The 25397-nt window shown below is 42.1% G+C and overlaps 1 protein-coding gene across 5 annotated transcripts in view; it reads left to right on the top strand.

Annotated features, from left to right (window-relative positions):
• Positions 1-25397, top strand: part of MYO1D (myosin ID) — a 367466-nt gene that overhangs the window by 279428 nt on the left and 62641 nt on the right. The window contains exon 22 of one of the 5 annotated variants that reach the window (XM_071210495.1): positions 23332-23371. The exons of the other annotated variants lie outside the window; for them this stretch is intronic. Within the exon in view, the coding sequence (XP_071066596.1) occupies positions 23332-23356 (25 nt within the window). The 3' untranslated portion in view covers positions 23357-23371. Of the gene's footprint in view, positions 1-23331; positions 23372-25397 lie in introns of those variants that run through there. 5 annotated transcript variants of the gene reach the window in all.

Below are 25397 nucleotides of genomic sequence, written 5' to 3'. Positions count from 1 at the left end.
ATTAGTTGAGTCATAATCCTCTTCCCTAAGCAGTGATTTTTAACTACCCTAACAAATGTGCAGTTAGGACCTTCCTGCCCATTCCAGAAAGGAAGCCTTGCCCACCTGCAAAAGAGCAGGGTTCCACATTTTGAAGTTAACTCACTTATATATACTCTTCCCCATCAGCTACACACAAAAGAATACAGAGAAATCTAAAAGGTTTTCAGTGTAATTAAACCAGGACCAAAAAATCAAACAGCACTAACGTATAACAGATATATCCTGTGAGCAAACGGAGAGAACTGGCTTTCCGTTTCTCTTATTCTGGGCTGTGCCCCTCTGCACTGAGACTTGACCCACCCTCAGACAAGGCTGCCTTAGAGGACCTGCGGGACCACACAGTCATCTGCCTCCCTGCTTCTGTGATGTGCAAATCAAGATCCTTTGCTCTATGACATAGCCATCATTGCCTTTCATGTTGAAAGAGTAAATCCAAAAATACCCCCGGAAAATGGATCATCTTTTCAGCATTTCCACGATGGATACTGTACATTCAGAATAATCATACTGCCTTTCAAAGGCTCCATAGCACTAAATATCTGTATTAAAATGGAGATCATCCTGTGAGGTTTTCATGAATTCATCAAATAAGTGAATAATACCCAGGCTTGTGCTATCTGTTGGAATTATTTTCTAAACTGAATGTTAGATCCAACTCTGTAACTTAATTGACTTTTTAAAAATATTTAATGGGAAGCGGACTTGGCCCAATGCATAGGGCATCGCCTACCACATGGGAGGTCCGTGGTTCAAACCCTGGGCCTCCTTGACCCATGTGGAGCTGGCCCATGCGCAGTGCTGATGCGCACAAGGAGTGCCGTGCCACACAGGGGTGTCCCCCGCATAGGGGAGCCCCACGCACAAGGAGTGCACCCCATAAGGAGAGCCACCCAGCACGAAAGAAAGTGCAACCTGCCCGAGAATGGCGCCGCACATGGAGAGCTGACACAACAAGATGACACAACAAAAAGAAACACAGATTCCCGGTGCCACTGATAAGGAAAGAAGCGGTCACAGAAGAGCACACAGCGAATGGACACAGAGCAGACAACTGGGGGCGGGGGGGGGAGGAGAGAGAAATAAATTTTTTTTTAAAATCTTTTAAAAATAATTTTAAAAATTTTAAATGTAAAATATATATAACAAAATTTTCCATTTAACAATTTTAAGTGTATAATTCATTGAAATTCAGTACATCTATTTAGGAATCGGGATTTTTATATAAGCATAATATACTAAGTATTTTATCTGAGACAACCACCACTACTCTGTTCTCAAATCATCATTCAGCACTGAGCACCCCCCACAAGCCAGGGAGGAGGGATACAAAAATGGACCGTTTGGTCCTTTCCCTTAAACAGCTTTTATTCTCTCAGAGAAGACAGTGTGTGGAAGTACTGCCCAGTACATGAGTATAGGGCTGGGAGCAAAGCGCCACGGAAGCCCAGGCGACGAGCCGTCAGGAAAGCCCTGGGACAGCAGGTGGTGACTGAGCTGGAGCTTTAAGGATGAGCTGGGATTTCTCAGGTGGAGAATAGGGTAAGATCTTTCCCAGGGAAGGGAGCAGCACATGCAAAACTCGATGGAGAGAAGCAGCTTGGAGACTTGAATGATTTCAGGGAACCAAAGGGATAGTAACAAGAAATGAGATAGGAAAAATAAGCAAGCACTTACAAAACTCCACACCAGGGAAGCGGATATGGCTCAACCCCTTGGGCACCTGCTACCACATGGGAGGCCCCAGGTTTGAGTCCAGGTGCCTCCTAAAACACACACACACACACACACACAACAAGCAAACAAAAAGATCAACTCAGGGAAGCCAGTGTGACTCAGTGGTTGAGTACCACCTTCCCACATACAGGTCCCAGGTTCAATTCCCAGACCGGTACCTCAAACTGAACAAACAAACAAAACAAAACAAACAAAACAAAAAAACCACATACTTAAACAATGTCTTGGATAAAGACATAGAAAGCATACTTACCAAATTTGCCAGTGACCCAAACCTAGAAAGAATTTGCTTATATTTTAGATGTCAGAACCAGGATTCAAAATATCACAGGCTACAATAAGAAGAAACCACAAAATAAGTAAATGAGAAGCTCTGCCTCAGGGCTCACAATGTCCTTTGCACCTGTGTAGAGCAGGAAGGTCTCGCAGGTGTCCTCTGCCAAGACTCTGGGTCCTCGCTCAGGCACATGCAGTGCTCGGGTTCAGATGAGAAGCTGACCACTAAGAAGGGAAGATATTCTTTCAGATTAAATGAGACCTTTTTCTCCCTTGAATTTCCAGAGAGTGAGGGGCGTGGTATTTCTAGAGCACAGACGTTGAAAGATCCTTGGAAAACCAATGTATATGGTTTGCTCACTTGTTTCCCCATGGCTTACATTCCTGCTGATCTCAGGCTTCTCTCTGTAAAGGGGAAGGGTTTGTTTTGTTGAGTTTGAAGCTCATTCTCTGGCCTTTCTTAAAAAGGTAACAGCAATTACTTGTTTTAGCTTTCTCTTTGACACACAGAGCAATTAAGTCTCATTTTCTTCCTATTTGAGACCAAAAAAAAAAAATCACTAACATGATAATTTGTGATTTCAAAAATGTTTTTGCATTTAATGTTTATTTTTGTTCTTCCTTGTAACTTGTCTTGAAAATTATGGAAATTTTCTCTATCATGTATTTATCTTATAGTCAGGAAAAAAGTTATTGAAAGTTACGAGATTGTATTTTAGAATATGTTTTCTCCCAGAAACAAAGCAACTACTAACCAGTAAATTCACATAAAATTTTCACAATGGAAAAAATCAGCTTGATCCATGCAACCACCCTTGGTTAGAATCATTACTAAATTAAGTGAAGATTTATTCCCTGGTCTTAGGGGGAAAGTAATGTCTCAGAGATATCATAAAAAATGAACAGAATCTAGCGAAGGGTATAAGGAAAAGAGAAATTCAGGTATAAAGTGGAAAAGAAAAGCGGCCTGTACAATTTCAGATGACTCAAAAAGCTTCTTGCCAGAAAAAAATCAGGAAACCATTTGTTAAAGGATACTCTACTGCTTGCCAACAGAGACAAATGAAAAACTCAAGCCCAACCTAGCTAGTTATGCCATTCAGAATTTGTAACTTCTGGCTTTCCACATCTGAGGCGTATTTGATGCATGGTAATTGTTAGCCTTTACTGTTTAGTATATGCATTGAATTAACAGGCCTAGTAGAAATGAGTATTTGACAAAAAACAGACAGCATGGCTTCTGGTCCTAATTCTGCCACCAGTTAACTCTAAGCCCTTGAACAAATCAACATTTTTTTGTTCCACAGTTTATCTGTAAGATTAAAGGCTGTATCAAATTTTTTTGTTTGTTTAAAGCATATATTTCTTGACCCTAAAACACATATCAGACATTCCTTAGGCTTAGGGATACAAAGACCAAGTTCCTGCCATCAAAAAGCTTGTAGTAGGGTATGCATATTTGAAAAGCCACCAAGTATCTGAAAGCTGTCACTTTACAGAAGCAATGTGTGCCATCCTGTCATTACAGTGGTGGCATTGGGAGGTGTGCCCAGGCCAAACAGTGGGGATGAACACTGGTGGCCCCAACAGGGTGCTGGATTTTTGTTGCACATGTTTAAAAATGCAGAAAGTAATGCTGGACTTAAGGGTTTAGATTTAGATTTTCTGGTCACTGAGCACATCCAGGTGAACAAAGCCCCCAAGATGCACCGTCATCCTTAGAGAGCTCAGGGTCAGATTAACCCATGCATGAGCTCCCCAGCCACACTGAGACCATCCTCACTGAAAAAGAACAAGTTGTTCCTAAACCAGAAGAGGAGGTTGCACAAAAGAAAGATATCCCAGACGGAACTGAAGAAACAAAAATTTATGGCTCAGGAATAACTTCAGCATACAATAAATGCAAATAAAAGTTAAAAAAAAAAAAAGCTTGTGGTCTATCAAGGGAGACAAAGACATGACTTATAGTAAGTTTGTAGAAGTATAGACAAAGTGGCTTAAAAGCACAGATGTCCCATCTTTAGATGGGAGTAAGAGATTAGGAAGATGTTCTGAGAAAACTTCATCAAAGAGAGATAATATTTGTTCTGAGCTTTAATGGCAATCTCTAAGAATAAAAAATGGGAAACTTCCACTTGCATCCAAGATGGAGTAACAAGGTGAGACTTACCCTCCCACCTGATACAACCAAAAAAACAGACAAAATATCCGAAACAACAGCTTTCAAGACATTGAATATCAGGCACTGAAGGACTGTGGTCTCTGAGATACAGGAACCAAATGAGCTGAGCCCTGTGTTTGCCCCGTCCATGGCGAGGGAGGGGGATGGGCTTGAGAGACCAAGGCAGCTAGAGGTCGTAGAGCAGAGTAACAGAGAAGAGAGAGCTGCACAGAGAACCCTGGAGATCTACAGTACCCCTTGACTCATTCACTGAATACTGTTCAGCACATGGGTATAAGCAAACCACCTGACGAGGAAAGAGCTATCTAAAAAGAGCAAGGAACGTGCCTGTTCCCAGCAGCCAGACTGGAAAACCTCATAATTTATGATATGTTGAGTATAGAATACAGAAAGATCTTGCTTCAGTAGTTGGGAATAATTGGCCCTAGACTGAGCACTGTTCTGGTCTCCCCGAACAAATCTTAAAATCAAGACCCTAAAGGATCAAATTATTTCCAAGTAACTTAACTACATCCCAGAAAAATCTCAATAATTTTTATGGGAATACAAAATTACCCAGTGCCCAAGTAGGCAAAATTTACAGTGTCTGGCACCCAATAAAAAATTAGCAGGCATGCAAAAAACCAGGAAACTACAACCAATTTTGAGGAGAAAAATCAATCAAATCCAACCCAGAACTGCCACAGATATTAAAAACAGCCAACAGACATTAAAATAGTTGTCGTAGCTGTTTAACAAAAAGTGAAAGACATGGAAATATTTTTTTAAAAGGCCCAAGTCAAACTTCTAAAATGAAAGCTACAATGTCTGACATAAAAATACAATGGATGGCATTAACAGCATATTAAACGTTTCAGAAGTAAAGATTAGTAGCCCTGGGAAGCAGATGTGGCTCAAGTGATACAGCTTCCACCTACCATATGGGAGGACCTGGTTTCAATCCCTGGGGCCTCCTGGTGAAAAAGAAGAGAAAGCATGCCTACGTGACATGCCAGTGTCTGCTCAAGTGTCCGCGTGGTGAGCGAGTGCCGCACGCAAGTGAGTCACACAGCAAGATGATGACACATCAAAAGAGAGACAAGCGAAAAGTCAAGGGGAAGCATAGCAGAAACCAGGAACTGAGATGGCGCAATTGACAGGGAACCTCTCCCCACATCAGAGGTCTCCAGGATCAAATCCCGGTGAATCTTAGAGGAGAGAAAATGAGAAGAGAAGACAACACAGACAGCAAAAAAAACAGCAGGGTGGGAGGAGGGGAAGTGGGGGAAATACATAAAAAAATAAAAATAATTTTAAAAAAGATTAGTACCTGAGAAAAGACAGTAATAGAAACGATCCAAAATGATACACAGAGAGAAAGGGAAATTTTTAAAAAATGAACTGATCATCAGTGACCTGTGGGAAAACTTCAAGTAACCTAAATTTCATATGTTTATGGAGTCCCCAAGGATGAAAGAGGACAGGAAAAATATTTTAAGAAGTAGTGGCCCAAAATTTCCCACATTTTAAGAAAATTGTATAAATCCACAGATCTAAGAAGCTTAATGAACTCCAAGCTAAAGAAAAAGAAAAACTAAACCAAGACACATCACAATCAAATTGCTTAAAACCATGATAAAAATATAATCATAAAAGGAAAAAAATAAGTTGTATACAGAGGGACAAAGATAAGGATGATATCAGTTTCTCACCAGAAACAATACAGATGAGAAAAATGGAGCAAAATCTGAAAGAAAAAACGGTCAACCAAGAATTCTAATAAACAAAAATAGCTTTCAAAAATGAAGTTCAGCAACAAAAACAAAGGTTAAAGACTTTTTCAAACATGCAAAAGTTGACAATTCATTACCAGTAGACTTACAGTACAAGAAATGTTAAAGGAAATCCTTCAGGCAGAATAAAAATGATACCAGAGTACTAGAAGTAATAGCCACATGGGTAAAGATATAATTTTTTCCTTGCTCTTTAAATCTTTTTAAAATATTGCATAGTTTTAAAATAATAACAATGTTATATGAGGTTATAACTTATGTAATGGTAAAATGTAATGGTAAAATATATGACAACAACTGTTCAAAAGTTGGAAGGGGAGAAATGGAAGTATACTCTTGTAAAATTATCTCACTGTATATGAAATGGTATAATATCACTTGAACTGGAACAATTTAAAGATGTAAACTATAAATCCTGAAGTAACCTTAATTTTAGCTAAGAAGTCATCAAAGGAGAAAATGGAATAACAAAAAATAATCCAAAAGAAAACAGAAAAGGAGAGTAGGGGAAACAAAGAACAGGTGCAACAAATAGAAAACAAAGATCAAGATGATAGATTCAAACTTAACCATGTCAGTAATCGTATTCAAAGTAAATGGCTAGCTAATTGTATAGCTTATACAATTAAATATAAAGAAACAAATACAATTTAAAGAAACATAGGTTTAAAGAGAAAGGATAGAAAAACAAAAGGTATTTTGTGCTCACACTGAGCAATGGAAAACTGCAGTAGCTACATTAACAGCAAACAAAAGGATTTCCTGAGCAAATATTAGAAGAAAGCTATTTCACAATTTTAAAAAGAGTCAGTTCCTCCCAAGAACATAACACACCTAATGTTTATACCCCTAAAAAGAGTTTCAAAATATATGGAGCAAAAACTGGTAAAACTACAAGGAAAAATGGACAAGTCCACAATTAAAGTCGGAAATTCCAATACCGCCTGTCTCAATAGTTGGCAGAGGCGAGGGCCGCGGGCGCCCCAGGTGCGCGCTCCCGCCCGCAGCGGCGGGGACTGGCGGGAGCGCGCCCGGGAGCGCGCGGGACGGGCCGGGAGCCTGGGGTGGGGGCGGCGAGCCGAGCGGGCGGGCCTGTCGTCAGGGCCGGCCCCAGCGACGCCGGTGCTCGCTGGAGTGGTCTCCGCGCCCGGCGAGGGGACGAGGGCCTGCGCTTTCCGCGGAGCGGAGCCGCCCTGCGCGCCGGCCCGTATCCAGGGCGTGGAGAGCCGCCCCCAGGCGCAGCGCGCCCCGCTCCCTCTCTGGCTGCTCGGATTTTGCGTTTTGACAACTGCCTGGGCTTAGTCTCCTGAGCCAGTGGCGTTGTGGTTTGAAAGAAATGCAACAAAAGGAGTGGTTCTGTTCGGTGGTCTCCCGCTAAGGCCTGGTCGGTATTTGCAGAGAGGAAAATACAGCAAGAAAATCGTCAGGTTTTTTTTTTGGGGGGGGCGGGGGGGAGGAAACAAAATCTTAGCTTTTATATGATTTTTCGAAATGTACACTTTGACAATGGTAGTGAAATAAACTAATCCAAAGGTTATTTTTCTGTTGAGAAGAAAGAAGAGGTTGATTTCTTTTCCTATTATTAGGACCTTTTCTCCCCGTAACACCACATAAATCCGGACACCAGAGAATGAGGTGGACCTCAGGAACCCTGGAAAAGAGGTTCTTCAGGAGGAAAAGGTGGGCATGTTTAGCCCTGGCTGGAACCTGAAAGGGAAAACACGACTTGTGTGCTATGGAAAGGAGACAGGCCGAGTGTGAATCCCGGAGCTGCCCAGGCAGCAGCCCCCGGATGACCAGGAGAAACAGCGCTCGGACCTTGGTGCCTTCCATGCCTTCAGTAACATCTTCCAGGACAGCAGCACCTTCACCCTGAAAATGCTGCAAGAGATTTTCAGAGGTTGTCTCCAAATACCATAGTGACACTCCACAAGAAGAGCATGTTGGGAAATGGGAACAGCATCCTGGCAGCACTTCGACCAAAGGCTATAAAGCTGTTTGGTGGGACAAACACCAGGAACACAGGGATGCCAGTGTCATTGCTCTCGCTAATGTCATGGGCTTCATCATGAATCTGCCCTCCAGCCTGTGCTGGAGTCCACTGAAGTTGCCTCTCAAAAGACAGCACTGGGGAGCAGATGTGGCTCGAGAAGTTCAGCTCCTGCCTCCTACATGGGAAGTCTGGGTTAGGTTCCCAGTACCTCCTAAAGAAGACAAACAACAAGCAAATATCAAGCAAAACAATGAGCAAGGCAACAAGCAAACAGTGAGCAGACAGAGCAAAAACAAATGAGCAGGGAGTGGCTGTGGCTTAAGCAGTTGAGTGCCTGCCTCCCATGTGGGAGGTCCCAGGTTTGGTTCCCTGTGCCTACTAAAGAAAAAAACAAATATCGAGCAAACAATGAGCAAACAGATAAGGGAGCCTTGGGCAGGGAGGCAGCACTGAATCTGCATTCAAGAGATGGGAGGTGCCTACTGCAACCTCAACTCCAAACTCAAGGTGCCCAAATGGATTGGATTGGAGACGAGAGCAAGCTCAGAAATTTTCTAAAACATCGTTTGTGAGGACAGAACTGTGAATTCCTGCTAGTGATATCAGAAGAGGTAGAGGCCCACCAGTGTTGGAGGGCTGATGTATGCACAGTTCCCACTCATCTCACCCCTTCATTCCTCCGTGATGTGCTGTGGCCTATACAATAGGTATAGGCCCTTACCACTGCCCCAAACATCCCGTCAGCTTCCCTCTGCAGATCCAACAGTGCAATAGGACAGGTGGGGAAACTCTTACAAGAACCACCACTCGTGTTATTTTTTCATGGGGAGGGAAGGTAGGAGCTCTGTGTGCTGAGGGCAAGCAGTAGAAGACCCTTGGTTTTATTTACAAGAGAGGAGAAAGAAAGGTGGGTCTTAGCTTATTTTCCCCTTTCCTATGAGAACTTGACACAGGTTCTGCTGGAGTTAATCAGTCACTGCTGCTCCAGACTCTCCTGGACATGCTGCCTCTAGTGTCCAATCAGGGGGTCTGAAGACAGAACACATAAAGCTCAGAGAACGCAGGGCCTGCAGATCTCTCAGGCAATCACCTCCAGCCCCCCTCAACATACAGCATCCTGTCTCCAGCCCTCATTGCCAGGCCCTCCTCTCATTTTTAGGGGTCATTTATGGTTTTATAATGAAAAGCTCTCTAACATTCTCAGGCAAGTGGTTGAATCCTGCAGTATTCCAGCATGATGGGTGAGATAGCTAAGAGGACATGGCTAAAGCCAAACTGGGGCAGACGTGGGGTGGCTCTTTTCAAAAGCTCTCCGTTTTGCTTTGTTTTTTTCCCCTACCCTTTTGCTACATTGATTTAGAAGGCTCAAAGGCAAAAGGCAAGGCAAAAGGGCAGTTTTCCCAATTGACTCACTCTGGAAAATCAGAAAAAAAAAATGTCTGCCTTCAAGATCAAATTCCACTTGGTTGAGACTGAGTTGGGTGAAGGAAGTATTGTGAAGATAAGCTTCTCAAATTCAAGAGCAGCTGGAGTCCTTGGAAGTCCTAGCTTGGAGGCTTGGGGTCATGGAGTGGCAGGAAGCAGAGCCTTCCCTCAAGAATAAGAGATGGAATTCTCTGAGGAGAGAATTTGGTAATGGAGGACAACTAACCATCAGATAATAACTAACTCAGTGGAAAGTCAACCGCCCAAGACCTAGTGCCAGAAGATACCAGGTGACCGAAAGCCCACCAATCACCTGACCACATGCTTCACCTCCCCCTCCGCTGGACAGGTCCCACTCTGAGGAATGCAGAGCCAGTAAAAAGCTGTAGTTTTCAACCCCTTTTGTGTAAAGCAGCCCATGAGAACACTGGGACTCACAAGTCCTAATTTACATGGAGAGGAGGAAGGTGGGGAGCCCAGCCTTCATAGAGCAGCAGGCATGACTTGTGCAACTCACACGAGCACGCCCGTACTCACATCTTGAGTGTGTGTACTTTCGCTTGACATTAAATTCTCCTGCTACTAAAAAAAAACAAAAACAGAAACAGAGTCCTCAACTTGGATGGCTTATGTGCATTAAACTATAGGACCTGGGTTTGTCACCCTCCTGGAATTTGCTTTACAAATCAACGGATAATTGACCCATCCCCCTACTTCTATTAAATAGTTACAGGCTGTTTTTCTCCTGTAACTTCAGAGGACAAAAGTAAAAGAGGGGAAACAAGTATCATACCACACTATGCGTCACCAGAGTGGTTGTGGTTGCCTCTAGGCCTGTGGGCAGGCTGGGGTGGACTGGCCAGCCCTTACATCTTGGCAGATCTGAGAGCGGCCCCACTGGCCAGACTTGTCTCCAGCAGCAGAGCCATCCAGGGTTTGCATGGCAAGCCTAAGCTTCATGGGATAAAGCTGAGGCTTTCTCCACGCTGTGACTGCCATGCATGTTTATACCAGCACCTTTTCTGCACATGTATCTCCAATCCAACAAGGCCATTTTTCAAGCTGAATAATAGAGGCCACCAAGCAGCTACTGCGTTACACCCTCCCCGGCATCTGGCTGCAATCTCTTCGGCACCATTTTCTACACCAGACCTGCTTTGCAGCCCTGGGAGCTCATTATCCTTGCACAGTGACATTCCAACCGCCAGCCAGAAGATACAGCCTGCCTTCCTGATCGTCGCAAGCAGGCCCTATCAGTGTAATAAGCCATTTCTTGGGAAGAGGAAACCCTTCCACAAATCTGCTTGGCCTGTGCGAATGGCACGTCAAAGGAGTCCCCATTTACATGGAGTCCATGAGCCACTGCGATGTGCAAAGATGCTTGAACATTTCAGGGCTGGTTTCTCTGTTCATATCCATATCTTAGAAACAGGGACCCATGCCAATGCCCAAGGGCAGAAAGCCCCACCTTTTTTTTTTTTTGTTTTATTTCTTTATACCCTATTTCTATTCCATTTATTCGAATGCTTAAAGAACATGACATAATTCCGAACATATACATGTTTCAAGTATCAAACTAAAAGCCCCCCCTTTAAGAAGGGAACAGGCCTGACCCTGACACCCAATAAGGGGCAACCCTAGGCTTTTTGTTTCTCTTGCTTTTATTCCCTTTTTTGTTAGCCTTGTGCTGGACTTGTTTACAAAAGATATATTTTGCTTAATCAAATATTAAAAATGGAAAACTCTATACTAAATAAATAAATATAATTAATAGAAGAAGTTGACAGAAAATCAGTAAGCATATAGAAGACCTGGATAACACTGTCAACTGACTTGACCTAATTAATACTTAGAGAACGTTCTGAACAACAGCACCAGATACACATTCTTTTCAAATACACATTTGCCAAGATAGACCATATCCTGTGCCAAGACACAAGTCACAATAAAAATGAAATGATTCAAGACATCTGACCATAATGAAATGAAATTAGAAATCAATACAGGGGAAATACATATGGAGAGCTGAAGAATTTTCTTGTTTGTTTGTCTGATTTTTGTTGTTTATTGTTATTATCGAAATAATGAAAATGCTCTAATAATGATTGAAGTGATGATGTACAACTATGTGATTATACCAGATACCATTCATTGTACATTTTGGGTGAATTGTGTGCTTTAATATGTACCAATACAATTGATTTGTTAAAAAAAAAAAAAACCACAATGAGATATAATTCCCACCCAATAAGGTGGCTTTAATAAAAAATACAGACTTTAACAAAAATAAAAATTAATAACAAATAGATATTTGGTAAATCCCTAAGTATTTGGAAACCAAAATAACCCACGGGTCAAATTAAAAAAGAAATTAAAAGGAAAATTGGAAAGAATTTTTAATTGAATGAAGACAAAAATACAGCATATCAAAAATTTTGTAATGCTGCTAAAATAATACTTAAGTGGAAATTGACAGCACTAAATGCCTATATATATTTTTAAGTCTGAAATCAATGATCTCAGCTTCCACTTAAAGAAACTAGAAAAATAAGAACAAATTAAATCAAAGTACACAAAAGAAAGGAAACAGTAAAGATCAAAGCAGTAATCAGTGAAATAGAAAACAAAAGCAATAGCAAATATTAATGAGACCAGAAGGTGGTTCCTTGAGAATATTGGTAAAATTAAGAAGCTTCGGGAAACGGACTTTGGCCCAGTGGTTAGGGCGTCCGTCTACCATATGGGAGGTCCGCGGTTCAAACCCCGGGCCTCCTTGACACGTGTGGAGCTGGCCATGCACAGTGCTGATGCGCGCAAGGAGTGCCATGCCACGCAAGGGTGTCCCCCGCGTGGGGGAGCCCCACGCGCAAGGAGTGCGCCCGTGAGGAGAGCCGCCCAGCGTGAAAAGAAAGTGCAGCCTGCCCAGGAATGGCGCCGCCCACACTTCCCATGCCGCTGACGACAACAGAAGCGGACAAAGAAACAAGACGCAGCAAATAGACACCGAGAACAGACAACCGGGGGAAGGGGGGAAATTAAATAAAATAAATAAATCTTTGGAAAAAAAAAAAAATGAGAGAGGGCGGTGGACTTGGCCCAGTGGTTAGAGCGTCCATCTACCACATGGGAGGTCCGCATGGGAGGTCCGCAGTTCAAACCCTGGGCCTCCTTGACCCGTGTGGAGCTGGCCCATGTGCAGTGCTGATGCGCACAAGGAGTGCCCTGCCATGCAGGGGTGTCCCCCCGCATAGGGGGGCCCCAAACGCAAGGATTGCGCCCCATAAGGAGAGCCGCCCAGCGCAAAAGAAAGTGCAGCCTGCCCAGGAGTGGCAACACACACACACGGAGAGCTGACACAACAAGATGACTCAGCAAAAAGAGACACAGATTCCCGTGCCTCTGACAACAACAGAAGCGGACAAAAAAGACACAGCAAATAGACACAGAGAACAGACAACTGGGGTGGGGGGGAGGGGAGAGAAATAATAAATAAATCTTTTAAAAAAAAGAATGAGAGAGATGTTCTCAATACAAATTTCATAGATGCCAAAAGGATAACAAGAACTTTTTGCCAATATGCTTGACAGTTTAAATGAAATGGACAGATTCCTTGAATATCAAAAAATACCAAAGTGCACACAAGAAAATTCAGCCTAAGTCCCTGTCAGATCCACAGCTCTGTCTGGCTGCCAGATACCAGATGGCCTTGGACGCAAGGAAATTGACTGGCTGGAGCCAGGAGGGTGAGAAGCCAGGCCAAAGGGTAGGGGTCACTCAGCCTCCTGCTCTGAGGAGCGGGGGAGATGGTTAGCTTGCATCCTGGGCTGGGGCAGTTCACTCCTGGCTGGCTGGCAGTGGTGACCTCCTGGGGTCAAAGTGGGAGGAAGTCAGCAAAGGTTTTTAAGGATCACAATTTTGGCTTAGAAACTTAATATGTTTATAAACGTAATTTTTCATGTTTCCCTGTGATTATTTGAAAAAATGCCTTCCTCTAATATAAGCCGAAGAAAAGGGAGAGAGAGGAGTCTAACGTTCGATAATACAGTCAACCAAGATAGAGAACACAAAAGAAAGGCAAGTTTGGCAGAGGAAAATTAATGAATTCCATTTTGAACATGTTGAAGTAGAGTTGCTTGTAAATCATTACTGTGACAATTTCTAGTAAGCAGTAAGGCAATACATATTTGGACTCAAGCAAGCACCATTCATTCACTCAACAATTATGTCATGAAGCACTCTTCTAGGCACTGGTGACATAGCTATGAACAAGATTGTCATTAATACCCTGCCCTCACGGAGGTAGACTGTAAGAGAATATAAATACTTGATTTCTGATAGTGGGAATTGATGTCCCAAATACAGATAAAGCAGGCTGAAGGGATAGAGTAACAAGGCACTGGGAAAGACTTCTTAGCTAGTTTTCAAGGAAGACCCTTTTAAGGAAATGACATTTGAGCAGAAATTCAAATGAACTTGATAGTAAGCCATCTGGGGGAAGAGAGTTTACAAAAGAGGGAGCCGGGAAACGGACTTTGGCCCAGTGGTTAGGGCGTCCGTCTACCACATGGGAGGTCCGCGGTTCAAACCCCGGGCCTCCTTGACCCATGTGGAGCTGGCCATGTGCAGTGCTGATGCGCACGGGGAGTGCCGTGCCACGCAAGGGTGTCCCCCGTGTGGGGGAGCCCCACGCGCAAGGAGTGCGCCCGTGAGGAAAAGCCGCCCAGCGTGAAAGGAAAAAGCAGCCTGCCCAGGAATGGCGCCGCCCACAATTCCCGTGCCGCTGACGACAACAGAAGCGGACAAAGAAACAAGACGCAGCATATAGACACCAAGAACAGACAACCAGGGGAGGGGGGGAAATTAAATAAATAAATAAATCTTTAAAAAAAAAAAAAAAAGAGGGAGCCTCGAGTGTAGAAACCCTAAGCTGTCAATGTGCTTGGGATGTACAAGGAGGAAAAAGGTTAGTGTGTCTAGAGAACGAGCTGGTAGAGTGGGGAATATAAGGTAGAGAGGCAGGAAGTAATTTTGGAAAGATTATTTCACAGAGGCGAGAAGTTTGGGTTGGTGTGGTAAGTAGCTGTTGAAGCCATGGGAGTAGACATCGGGCTTCTCCCCCTCCAGGAGTACATTAGAGTGCAATGAGGGACCAGGATGGAACCCTAGGCAATTCCCGTGTTTAATGGATGGGTGATCAGAAAGGTGGGAAGAGACTTAGGGGAAGTCTCTCAGAAGGATCAGGAAGCATGGTCATATGCCTAGTACAAGGAGATTAAGACCTGGCAAAAGTCCATTTGATTTGGTGGCCTCTGAGAGTGCCTTTAATAAAGTGTTGACTGTGAAAGCCAGATTGCAAAAAATTAAGGAAGATTGAATGGAAGTATATTCTAAGCTTTAAAATATTAGCGTCTCTCTTTTTATTCTAAATTCTCTGATTTCAAACTCAAACATTTAACTTTTTCATACTGTACAAACTCAAAAAAACAAGCTCCAGGAATCTATTCTGTGGATGAGAACCTGAAAATCCAGTTGTAGGTGTTGTAAACTTGGTCGGCTAATGCTGATTCCCAGATGAACACAGTTCTGAAGTTGTTATTCTACTTTTTGGCGGAAGCAGAAATTCTGAAGTTGGCGGGTGAAGGGTGATCCTGAGGACAGAGATACAGCTTTCAAACCTTATACACAGGGATTCTGATACCTGTGACTCACTGCCCATGTGACTCAGTATTATTTGATGGCATTTAATTAGACATCTCATATGATTAAGTGAAAAAAGAACTTAGAACCTCTCACAAAGGGAAATATTTTTGCCAAGTAACTTATATTTTGTATACATTTCAAAGCCATGTTCTGCCATCTTCTTGTATACAATTTTTGCCAATTATTTCTTATGTTTTATAAACTTAAGCATATTATAGTAGCCAACTCCAGGGTCTCTTTGAAACTTGTTTCTGAATATTGGAAGTCTATCTGTTGGATTCTTATTTAGGCTATTTTTTTTTTTTACTGTCTCTCATTGAAACTAAATCATATTAATAATTTATATTATGAATATAAGGACTATAATATGAGTCCTTGGTCAGCAATTCAGCATTGATTTTAGTTAAATGATAGCCATCTGTTCAGAAGAACAAAATTCAAACCTGAAAGCGAGCTTCAGCAAAAGGAAAGGTTAATATTAATAAGCTCTCAAGCACCTGACAAACACTGATTAATAATTAGACATATATTATCTTTGCCCTAAATCACTTATCTTTTTAAGAGATGAGCAGTGGTAAATCAGTGCTGATATTAGGTTGTGAAAATATGGATATTAACTCACTGAAGCACATTTCTTAGTCACATGGATTACCAACATGTCATTTAGGCCATTTTAGGTGGTTTTGATAACCTGAACAATGTGGGAGATGTTTTGTTGACATGTATTACAGACTTTCGTTAGAGTTTTGTGCTATTTAGAAAACTTTTTTATCCTTTTATGAAAGGCTAGAGTTGAAAAGTGACAATTGGTCTCAGAAAGCCTTACCAGGTGATTTTAATGCAGATTTCTAAAAGTGCTGTCCCTTAATGCTTCTATCGCAGATAGAAAAGTAAGGAGGTCAGGAGACCCAGGTTCCTTTAAATATAAAACCTTAGGATTTAAAAACTTGTTATCACTTACAGTACTTGGAACCTGAATAGTAAATAGGCCAGCATGCAAGCTTGTCAGTTCTGAAATGTTCTTTGTCCTGTACATTTGGGAAAACAAGATTTTTGACATGCTTCCTCTTCCTTCTTCCTAACTCACCCCCAAGCTACATAACAATGAGCTAAATGTGTTGCAATTGTGTTCTCAGATACTTTTAGTGGATTCCCTTTATTAGGTAACCAAATGTAGGAACCACATGTTCCTTTATTAGGAACCAAACGTAGGCCTTCGCAGTTGCCTTGTTTCTGCACCTCTGCCATTGCTGACATGTGCTCTCGGGAATATGAGAGCATTTACAGCCTGCAAACTGAAAGCAGAAAACATGTTCCCCTGACGGTAAGCATAATGGACAATCTAGCTTTTAAATATTCCTGTTTTCTTTCCCATTCTTATAGGTATGCTGAACACTGTGAATTAATTGTCACTGAGGTAGTTGAACAGAGAAATTAATTATCCTGGGAATTCTGGAGTCTGTGGGATGAATTCCTGACTCCTCAGTCTAGCTATCATTTCTCTGAAGAGTAGATTCTAGGCAAACTCCAAAGAAAAGAGACAAGAATCCTTAAAAAGATTCCTTAAAATCCTGTGAATAAGGGGAGCGAATGTAGCTCAAGTGGCTGAGCATCTGCTCCCCATGTACGAGGTCCCAGGTTCAATCGCCAGTACTTCCTACAAATGAAAAAACCCAAATCTCATTGGGGGAGCCGCTGTAACTCCGTGGTTGAGCACCTGCTTCCCATGTACAAGGTCCTAGGTTCAATTCCTGGTACCTCCTTTTAAAAAAAATCTGTGAATAAGTTTGCTAAGAAAAATTATTAGAAAAAGACTGCAGGAAAGTATTTAGCCTGATCACTGGAAGAATTTGTGAAGAGACTGTATTTGAAAGAAATAAAATTGAATCTCTGTACCGAACATAATTCAAATTACTTCAGTTCTTTAATATTAGGTAGCTTCACAAAATTTCATCTTGTATGCATCAGTCTAAGTAGTCTTTGTCAATATTTACATATGTCTTTTACAAAAAGTCTTAGTCGGGCTTGAAATTATACCTAAATATGTATCTGTATGTGAATTCTCTTCACTTTTACTGGCTGCTAAAAGCCAGTGGAAAATTGTCTTTAAAATACTGAGAGAAAATAATTTTCAACCTATAATTCTGTACACGACCAAACCATCAATCAAATGTGAGGTTAAAAAACTAAAACGAGAAAAATTTGTTAAGCAAGCAGAAACTTTTCACACACCCTTTCTTGGGAAGTTTCCTGAGGATATAATACTCCAGCAAACTAAGGTACTGAAAAAAGAAAGAGAAAGACATGAGAGCCAACAGATAATTGATCCAAATCAGAGAGAATTCAAGTCCTAGAATGGTAGCTATGACTTAAAGAATAATCAGTGAACCATACCTGTGAAGGGAGCAGGAGTGGATTCAAGGGATTTTATTCTATCCATAAACAGCTAGACATTAATGAAAAGAAGCAATTATAAATTCCAAGAAAAAAGCATTTAAGAGAGAACATATTTTGGGACATTATTTAAGTAGTGGATAATAATTATATGTCACAGTAATATGACACTGCTTGACTTCCAGCTTTTAAAAATAATCTTAGCCAAAGCATAGAAGCCTTAATTATGGTTTCAGAACAGTGAATTATTAATAGTCACTATTTTGCCTTTATTAGCATTGTGCCAGGCAGTGTTCTGGGTGCTTGGGATAAATGGGCAGTAAACAAAATAACTTTCAAAGAGCTCACATTTATATGTGACACATATAACACATATAAATAAGATAATGTCTTGAGTGATATGAAGAAGATAAAATGGGATGGTATGATGCAGCATTACTAGAGATAGGACCTCTCCGAGGGTTCAACTAAGTTGTAAATGGCAAGAAGGAAAAGATCTGAGGTGCTACCAAGCAGAAGAACCAAGGCCCTAAAACAGAAGTTGTGACAGTCAAAGGATAAGGGCTAGGCTAGCTGGAGCAGAGTAAATGGAGCAGAGAGCCATAGGAGTTAGAGGTAGCCTGGGCCACGTGGTGGAAGGGATTGCTATGGGAGCCCATTTTTCAGCAAGTGGAGTGATAGGATCTGATCTATACTTCAGAAAATTTACGTTTCAGAAAAATCATTTTGACCACTTTGTGGAGGTTGGACTATAGGGGTCAAGAGTGTGGCTGACCTTGGAGAGAGACGGTGTGATGGCTTGCACTCGCATTTTAGCGATAAAGATGGTGAGAATGTATTTTCAAGGTGGAGATGACAGGACTTAGTAGTAAATTGGAGGTAGGAGGAAAGGGAAGGAGAGGCTAGTTTCTGGCCCAAGCACGTGGGTCAACAGGGGCAGTATCACTGACGGGGATGCTTGGGAAAGGAGCGCCTTTTGGAGCTAAAATCAAAAGTTGAGTGTTGGAGATGTTACAGAAGAAGTTCTCTCAATGTTAACAATATAAGAGTAGAGTTCAACTGACAGAAGTTGGGAGTTGGGAAAGAAGTTGAAGTGCTAAAAGGAAGGTGGAGATGTGCTGTATTCCTCACCCTACAAATGAGGGGTAAAGCAATAGAGTTTCTTATTGAAGGAACAAAAATAAAGTATACATATTTAGTGTAAGAAATCATCAAAAGTGATATGACTATATTTATTATTGTTATAAATGTGAAGGGGAGAGGAGATATGTCTAGAGCTGCCACAAAAGGAATTTAGTAGATAACATCTAAAGATGACATATTAAGAAAATATAGTATAAGCATCTTATTTAGCAATTGGAGGTAACCGTCAAAAGAACTAAAAATAGAAACAAAACCAGCAAGGAAGAAGGGAATGCTGGGTGAAGGGACTGTGGCTTTTAATTTTTCTCAGTCCTCTGCTTGGGTTACTTTACTAAAAAGTAAAAGGCTAAATTTTTATTACCCGGAAACGGATTTGGCTCAATGGATAGGGCGTCCGCCTACCACATGGGAGGACCAGGATTCAAACCCAGGGCCTCCTGACCCATGTGATAAGCTGGCCCACGCACAATGCTGATGTACGCAAGGAGTGCCATGCCACGCAGGGGTGTTCCCCCTGTAGGGGAGCCCCATGTGCAAGGAGTGCACCCCATAAGGAGAGCCGCCCAGTGTGAAGAAAGTACAGCCTGCCCAGGAATGGCGCCACACACACAGAGAGCTGATGCAGCAAGATGACACCACAAAAGGGAAACGCAGATTCCTGGTGCCACTGACAAGAACATAAGCGGACACAGAAGAATGCACAGCAAATGGACACAGAAAGCAGACAACTGGGTGGGGGGGGTGGGGGCAGGGGAGGGGAGAGAAATAAAATAAAAATCTAAAAAAAAAATTTTTTATTACCTCCATAAAATCAGATTTTCTGGACATAATTTTTTATTTTTTTAGATTAACTGAGCATGGAAGGGGGAAAGGGATAAAGTCTTATTTCTTCAAAACAATGCCAAGAAATTTCCATTTAAAAATCTCTTGGGAGGTGGTGGTGGTATGCTACTCAGAGTCAAAAGGAAAGGTTAGTTGTCAGTTCCCTTCTTGACTTGAGTAAGTTTTAGCTTTCCTAATTTAACCCTAGTCCCTGTTCTCTACCATATTCTAGAAAACAAGGAATTCCCATCCAGATCCCCACCAGAATTTTCCATTTTTTGAGACCTTTCAGCAAGTGTAATGGAATCGAGAGTTCCAGGAAGGGATGGGAAGATATAGAACCAGTCTGAGCAAGCAGAAAAGAGTAGGAACAACAGAGAAATGGGAACAGACTCCTAGAAAGTTACAACTGAGGGCACAGCCATATGGAAGATTTGAAATAAATATATTAACCAGGAATCTGTGGTCATTTCACTGACCACTCACCTGCTAACACAATTTCCTTCTCCCACCTACCTACCTTAGCACGCCTGTTCTCTCAGCTCAGTTTTTTCCCTCCTTGCCTTCTGATTCTCTCTCCAGCCCTGCAAGCCATGTGCATACTTTCTCACTAATTCACCTGCTCTCTCAAGAATGATTAGAGACCCTTTTAAGGCGTCTTACCCTAGCCCTGTACTAAGTTATTTTCAGATAAGAGAAATTCTCTTGTGTGTGTGGTTTTTTTTTTTACTTTTCCCTCCACCCTCTACGCCTATTTGTTGCTGTGACTTCTCCCCAACCTTTTTTCCCCCAGGCTCTTTTCCATGCTGGAACTTACCCTTTCTCTGGCTTTGGGCTAAAGCTAATCTTACTTCTTTCCCCTACCTTCTACTCGCCAGCCACAGATCTGTGCACTGGGTGGCTTATATGAGAGCATGGAAGATTACTTAAAGCATTAATAGACACCTCTGGGATATGTTTGTTAAAAACAGGATCCTGTTAAGAATCCATCCAGGTTCCATCCCTAACTCTTTGATATTAAGTTTAATTCTCAAGACCCCAAAACTTTGCATTATAGAATCTAGGATCTCACCCAGTTTTAAAAATTCTCTTGGACTTTACCTTAGCTTTGAAAATATGAAAAGTGCTAGAAGAGCATTAAAAAGTGTGATGACCCTAACTTAGCTAAACATACATAAGGATTGATATGAGGAAACTATTTTGTGCCCCATGCACTGCTTTTAAATTATACCAAGGAAGTTTGGTCAAATATAAGAACAATATTTTGACAGAAACTAATATATAACATTTTTATACTTAGCAATACCTAAAAGTAGGAAGCTTGTATCGTCGATAGGGAGCAGATCAGATAACTTCTTGAGGCCCCTCTGGGTCTGTGTTCTGTTCACCCTTCCCTGACATGTGGTGAGGGTGGAACACCGGGAGATGGGATGAGGAGAGAGGACTTCAGCATACCAGCCCTCCAGGACATGGTCAGATGTAAACAGAACTCACTCCTGACTTCTCAGTAACTGCTCTATTTTTAAAGACCTCCAGTATATTTTTTCACAAGCTCCCTTGGTGATTTATTTAATGGCCTTAGACATTGCTCCCAGGAAATGTTGTCCTATTTCTCACCGAAAGTCCCTCCACTGCGGTTTCTTCTCGTTCTTAGTAACTGTGAGAAGCAGTTCTCACCATCCAGCTACTCACCCTGTGATGTCTTCACATACTCATCCTCTGACCTTTTATCTCTCCTTTATTCGTTGATCTTATTTTCTGTCTAAAGATCAACAGCAGTTGAAAAGCTGTCATAGGAGGATGACTACTGAGTTGCGTTGACTTCCTGACTTTAAAGTAACTGGAAATTCAGATTTACCTAGATAAAAGAGTTTACCAGTCATGGCTCATCACACCAAGAGTAATGCTTTGGGAGAGGGAAAACTTCACTGCAACAGGGAATTCATGCCACTGGGCGTGTGCTCCATTGCTCATCCGGGGAGGTGGCATTTTTCAGTCTCAGGTGGAGGAATTTCCTTTCACTTCCCTTGGGTGTTCACCATCGTAAGAAACAGGTTTGATGGGGAATCGCCGCACAAGAATTTCACACAGTGTCTTCTCTGCAGCAGACGCTAAGACAGAATTTGTCATGAGTTTTTAGAGCACCACAGATGAGTTAGAGTCTAGGAGGCTTCTGCCACTCTTAGGCCCAGTGTAACTCAGACCACTTCCCAGATTAGTCACTACTTGCCAGGTTTAGTGTTTTAGCCTAGAGCAATACTATCCCCAGTGAACAATGGACGTGAAATATGCCCGTTACTGTATTCACCACTAAGAAACAGATTGCTCATATAAATATTACATTTTCCATATGCTCACTTACATGGAAATCAGCTGAAGTTTCTATGATACCAGGACAGTCAGTGCCTCTGAAATAAAACACATTGGATGTAAACATTTATCTGTGACACAGATCACGATGTATTTATTTAAAAGGTACCAGATCATCTAATCATAGACTTTATTTACTCAATATCAACTAGCATTTATTTAGCACTTATGGCATAGCAGACACTCTTCTAGCCATAGGGATGGTTTAAATCCCCTGACCTTGAGGAGCTCACAGTCTACAGAGGGCAATAAATAAAAACAAATAATGAGAATCAGTAAGTCCTGTATTTATATTAAAGGCGCGTGGGAGCATAGAGGCAGGACCCCTAATTCTCCTTGGAAAGTAAACAAAACTGCTTTTTGAGCTTGTTTAGAGGCATGAATTTTCCGTCCAGAACATGAAAGAAAGCACAGAGTGTAACCAGGGAAGGACAGGTACTTCTCAGTGGTTGATCTTTATGAGAGAAGGGTCAGAAAATATGGGTTCAGTTGAGATTGTCATGCCTCTCCTATGAGGGAAAACATAGGTCCTAGTTTCCAAGAATAGTCCTGGTTTATGCCTCCTGCCCCAACATAATAACTGATGGAGCTGCCACCTTTTACTGGCAGGAATGCCACCGGCAGACAAACCACGTGGTCACCTTACTTACACACTATGCAAAGAGGTCTGGTAGGTTACATAAAGCCAGTGAGCTAATCTGATCTGTGTTTTGGAAAGATAAATCCAGAAACCATGAGGAAGACAATTTGCAGAGAGAAGAGATGAGAGGCAGAACAAATCTTTCCACATAAAGAGAAGTAGAATTAGACATCAGTTGCCTTGATAACTAACCATATTCTGAATACAACTTGCCTAAGTGGAATTTCTAGGAATGTCCTTGTCTCTCTAATTTTTTGAACTGTATCAAAGTTGTGTAGATGCTCTGAATGTGTCTCAGTCTTTCAAGTTCTTAGTAATTTTCAGAAGTAATCCTATCTGCCAACTTGCTTTTAAAAAAAAAAAAGAAAGAAACTGTATATCAGAGGTATAGAAAAGATTCTAAGAAACACTTGGGGGGAAAAGTTCTTGACACTATTTCTGGGGAAAAGGTCTTAGCAATATAGATGAGCTCTGTTCACTCAGGTTTGGATCAGAGGGTTGTGTATTCTTGGAGGAAGCTGCTACGGACCATTATTAGGACATGCCTTGTGAATTGCTTTCCTGGTCTTACAAACAGGTTTTACCTAGCCACCCACACGTCTAAGTCTCTTTACTGAAACTAGCAAGTGCATCTCTGAGACAGATGACTTGGATTGGGGCGTAGTCTCTAAGCCACAGAGCTGAGTTAATTGGATATGGAGCCTGAAACTGTAACAGTGGCTTCATCAACACCACTGCACTAGCCAGCCACAGCCCTATTCCACAGAGCATTCGGTAAAATACCCCTTGTGTGGACTTCCAGGATCACCCGCCTCTCGTGCACATATGCCCTTCCTAGGTGCTCTGACTTGAGAACAGAATGAGACCCCACAGTGGCCAAGTAATCTTGAAGGGCCTGGCCAAGGCTGGAGCTCCAGTTACTTCCATGTTCAGGCTTGAGAAGAAGCATTGCGTGGCAGTGAGAGCACAGACCTTGGGGGACACCTGCCTGCGTTCACATCCACCTCTGCCATTTATTGGGTGAGTGGCCTTGGATGTTAACCTTGGTCGACTTATGTCCTCATCAGTAAAGTGAAGATGATAACACCTGCTTTTACATCTTGGTTGGATTTGGGATAATGCATCCAAGCACCAAGCACAGTGTGGGGCACACAGTCGGAGCTCCATTAATGGGGCTACTTTCATTATTGCTGTCATCATGATTATTACAGCACAGTTTCCTTCCCGTACATTTATTCATTCATTCCATGTATGTGTTTTGAGCACATATTACTCGCTAAGCCATGTTCCCAGCACTAGGGTTCCTGTCCTTGGGATGCTTAGACAAACACCCTAATTGAGATCTTCTCTCTTTTTCTTCTCAGTTTATATTAACTCCCCCTCTCGGTTTCTTACCCTTTCCCAGTATTCCATTATGCTCATGCAGCCTCCTCTCCTCACTGCACTCTCCACAGCCACACCGGCTTCCCTTTGCTTCCTCAAACAAGCTGTACCCCTCACTACCTACCTCAAACACTTTTTGGGTTTTGTACCCTCTCCTAGGAACTCCTTATCCCCTTACCCCCACATACTTTTCAGGTTTCAGTTTATATGCTACTTCCCCACAGAAGCCTTTCCCTGGCCCCCTCCCCAAACAAGTCTAAGTCCTCATGTTATTGTCTTTGCATAGCGTGTGTTTTTCCCTCATAATGCCCCAGTTGTAATTAATTTTTGTGTGATTTCTTACCAACATGTCTCGTTTCCAGCATGTTGTGAGTCCCATGAAAGGGCTGTGCCTTTCCTCTCTACCTCTCTATCCCCATTCTAGAGGTTCATAACTCTGTGTTGAATAAATGTTTTTTATGAAGCTGGAGATGAATTTCTTATCACCAAATGTGTGCGATCCTAGTTAGAATCACACTCTGAAATATGAGCATAGAATCAACTTTGGATTCTGGACTCCTGTTCACACAACCCTCGTAAAAGTCATTGCTTGAGAGTGTTTGCTGGTGACCATTGTTTAGCCACTGGCCAGATTAGGAATGGCTGCTGTTGGGGACAGAGGTGGCAAAGCAGAGGCTTGAGCTAAAGGGTTGAACAGATTTCAGAATCTGAGCTGCCACTCCCAGATGGCCACATCCCCAGGGTCCAGCAGGTGAGGCTCAGGAGATGGTGGTAGGAGCAACTTTGTAAAAGTGGGTGCTGCCAAGAGGCCTGCTGCTGCTACAAGATTCTTCTCTTTAAGGAACAGGTTTAGCATATGAGAGTATTTTCTAGATCATGAAATTATTTCTAGCTGTACACATTATGAAATGTAAGAGTTATCAGCAAGGGTGATGGACTATTTTGTATAATTGTGAAATTCTAGTTACCATCTATTGCCCTTTGTAACAGTAACAGCAAAACGATGGATAAGCATTACTGGGGAGTCATTTCTTACACTCTCTCCTGTAAATACCCAAGGCTGTGACTCTTAGATGACTCCTTAAATTAAGGGCCAAAAGCGGAACTATATAAAACAGACTTCATGACTCTCATTATCTCCTGTGGCAATTATTACTTTCTTATTTTATAATTATCTTCATACTTAGTTTACCTCCCCCGTTCAACTATAAGTTCACTGAGATAAGAGAACTTGTTATATACATAAAATATACATATATAGGCCAGTCACCCATAACACCTAGCATAGGAAAAACTAAGTAAATATTAAAGGAAGGCAGGTAGGAGATTGGTGGCTATGGTGGAGGGAGGGAGGACGTGGAGTTGGTCCTGCCTTTCACACTACACTAGAGCCCTGACGGCACAGCTACATAATGACTATTGCTGAGAATAGGATATAGGCTTAGAAAGGAAAGGGACACGTGCTGACCAAGATTTTCTATGTGAAGTTGTGAAGGAAGCTGATGTCAGCTTCGTGCACAG

The sequence above is a fragment of the Dasypus novemcinctus genome, chromosome 21, assembly GCF_030445035.2.
Source record: "Dasypus novemcinctus isolate mDasNov1 chromosome 21, mDasNov1.1.hap2, whole genome shotgun sequence".
Lineage (NCBI taxonomy): Eukaryota > Metazoa > Chordata > Mammalia > Cingulata > Dasypodidae > Dasypus > Dasypus novemcinctus.
The sequence above is the reverse complement of the archived record's forward strand: the minus strand, read 5'-3'. Positions and strand labels throughout refer to the sequence as shown.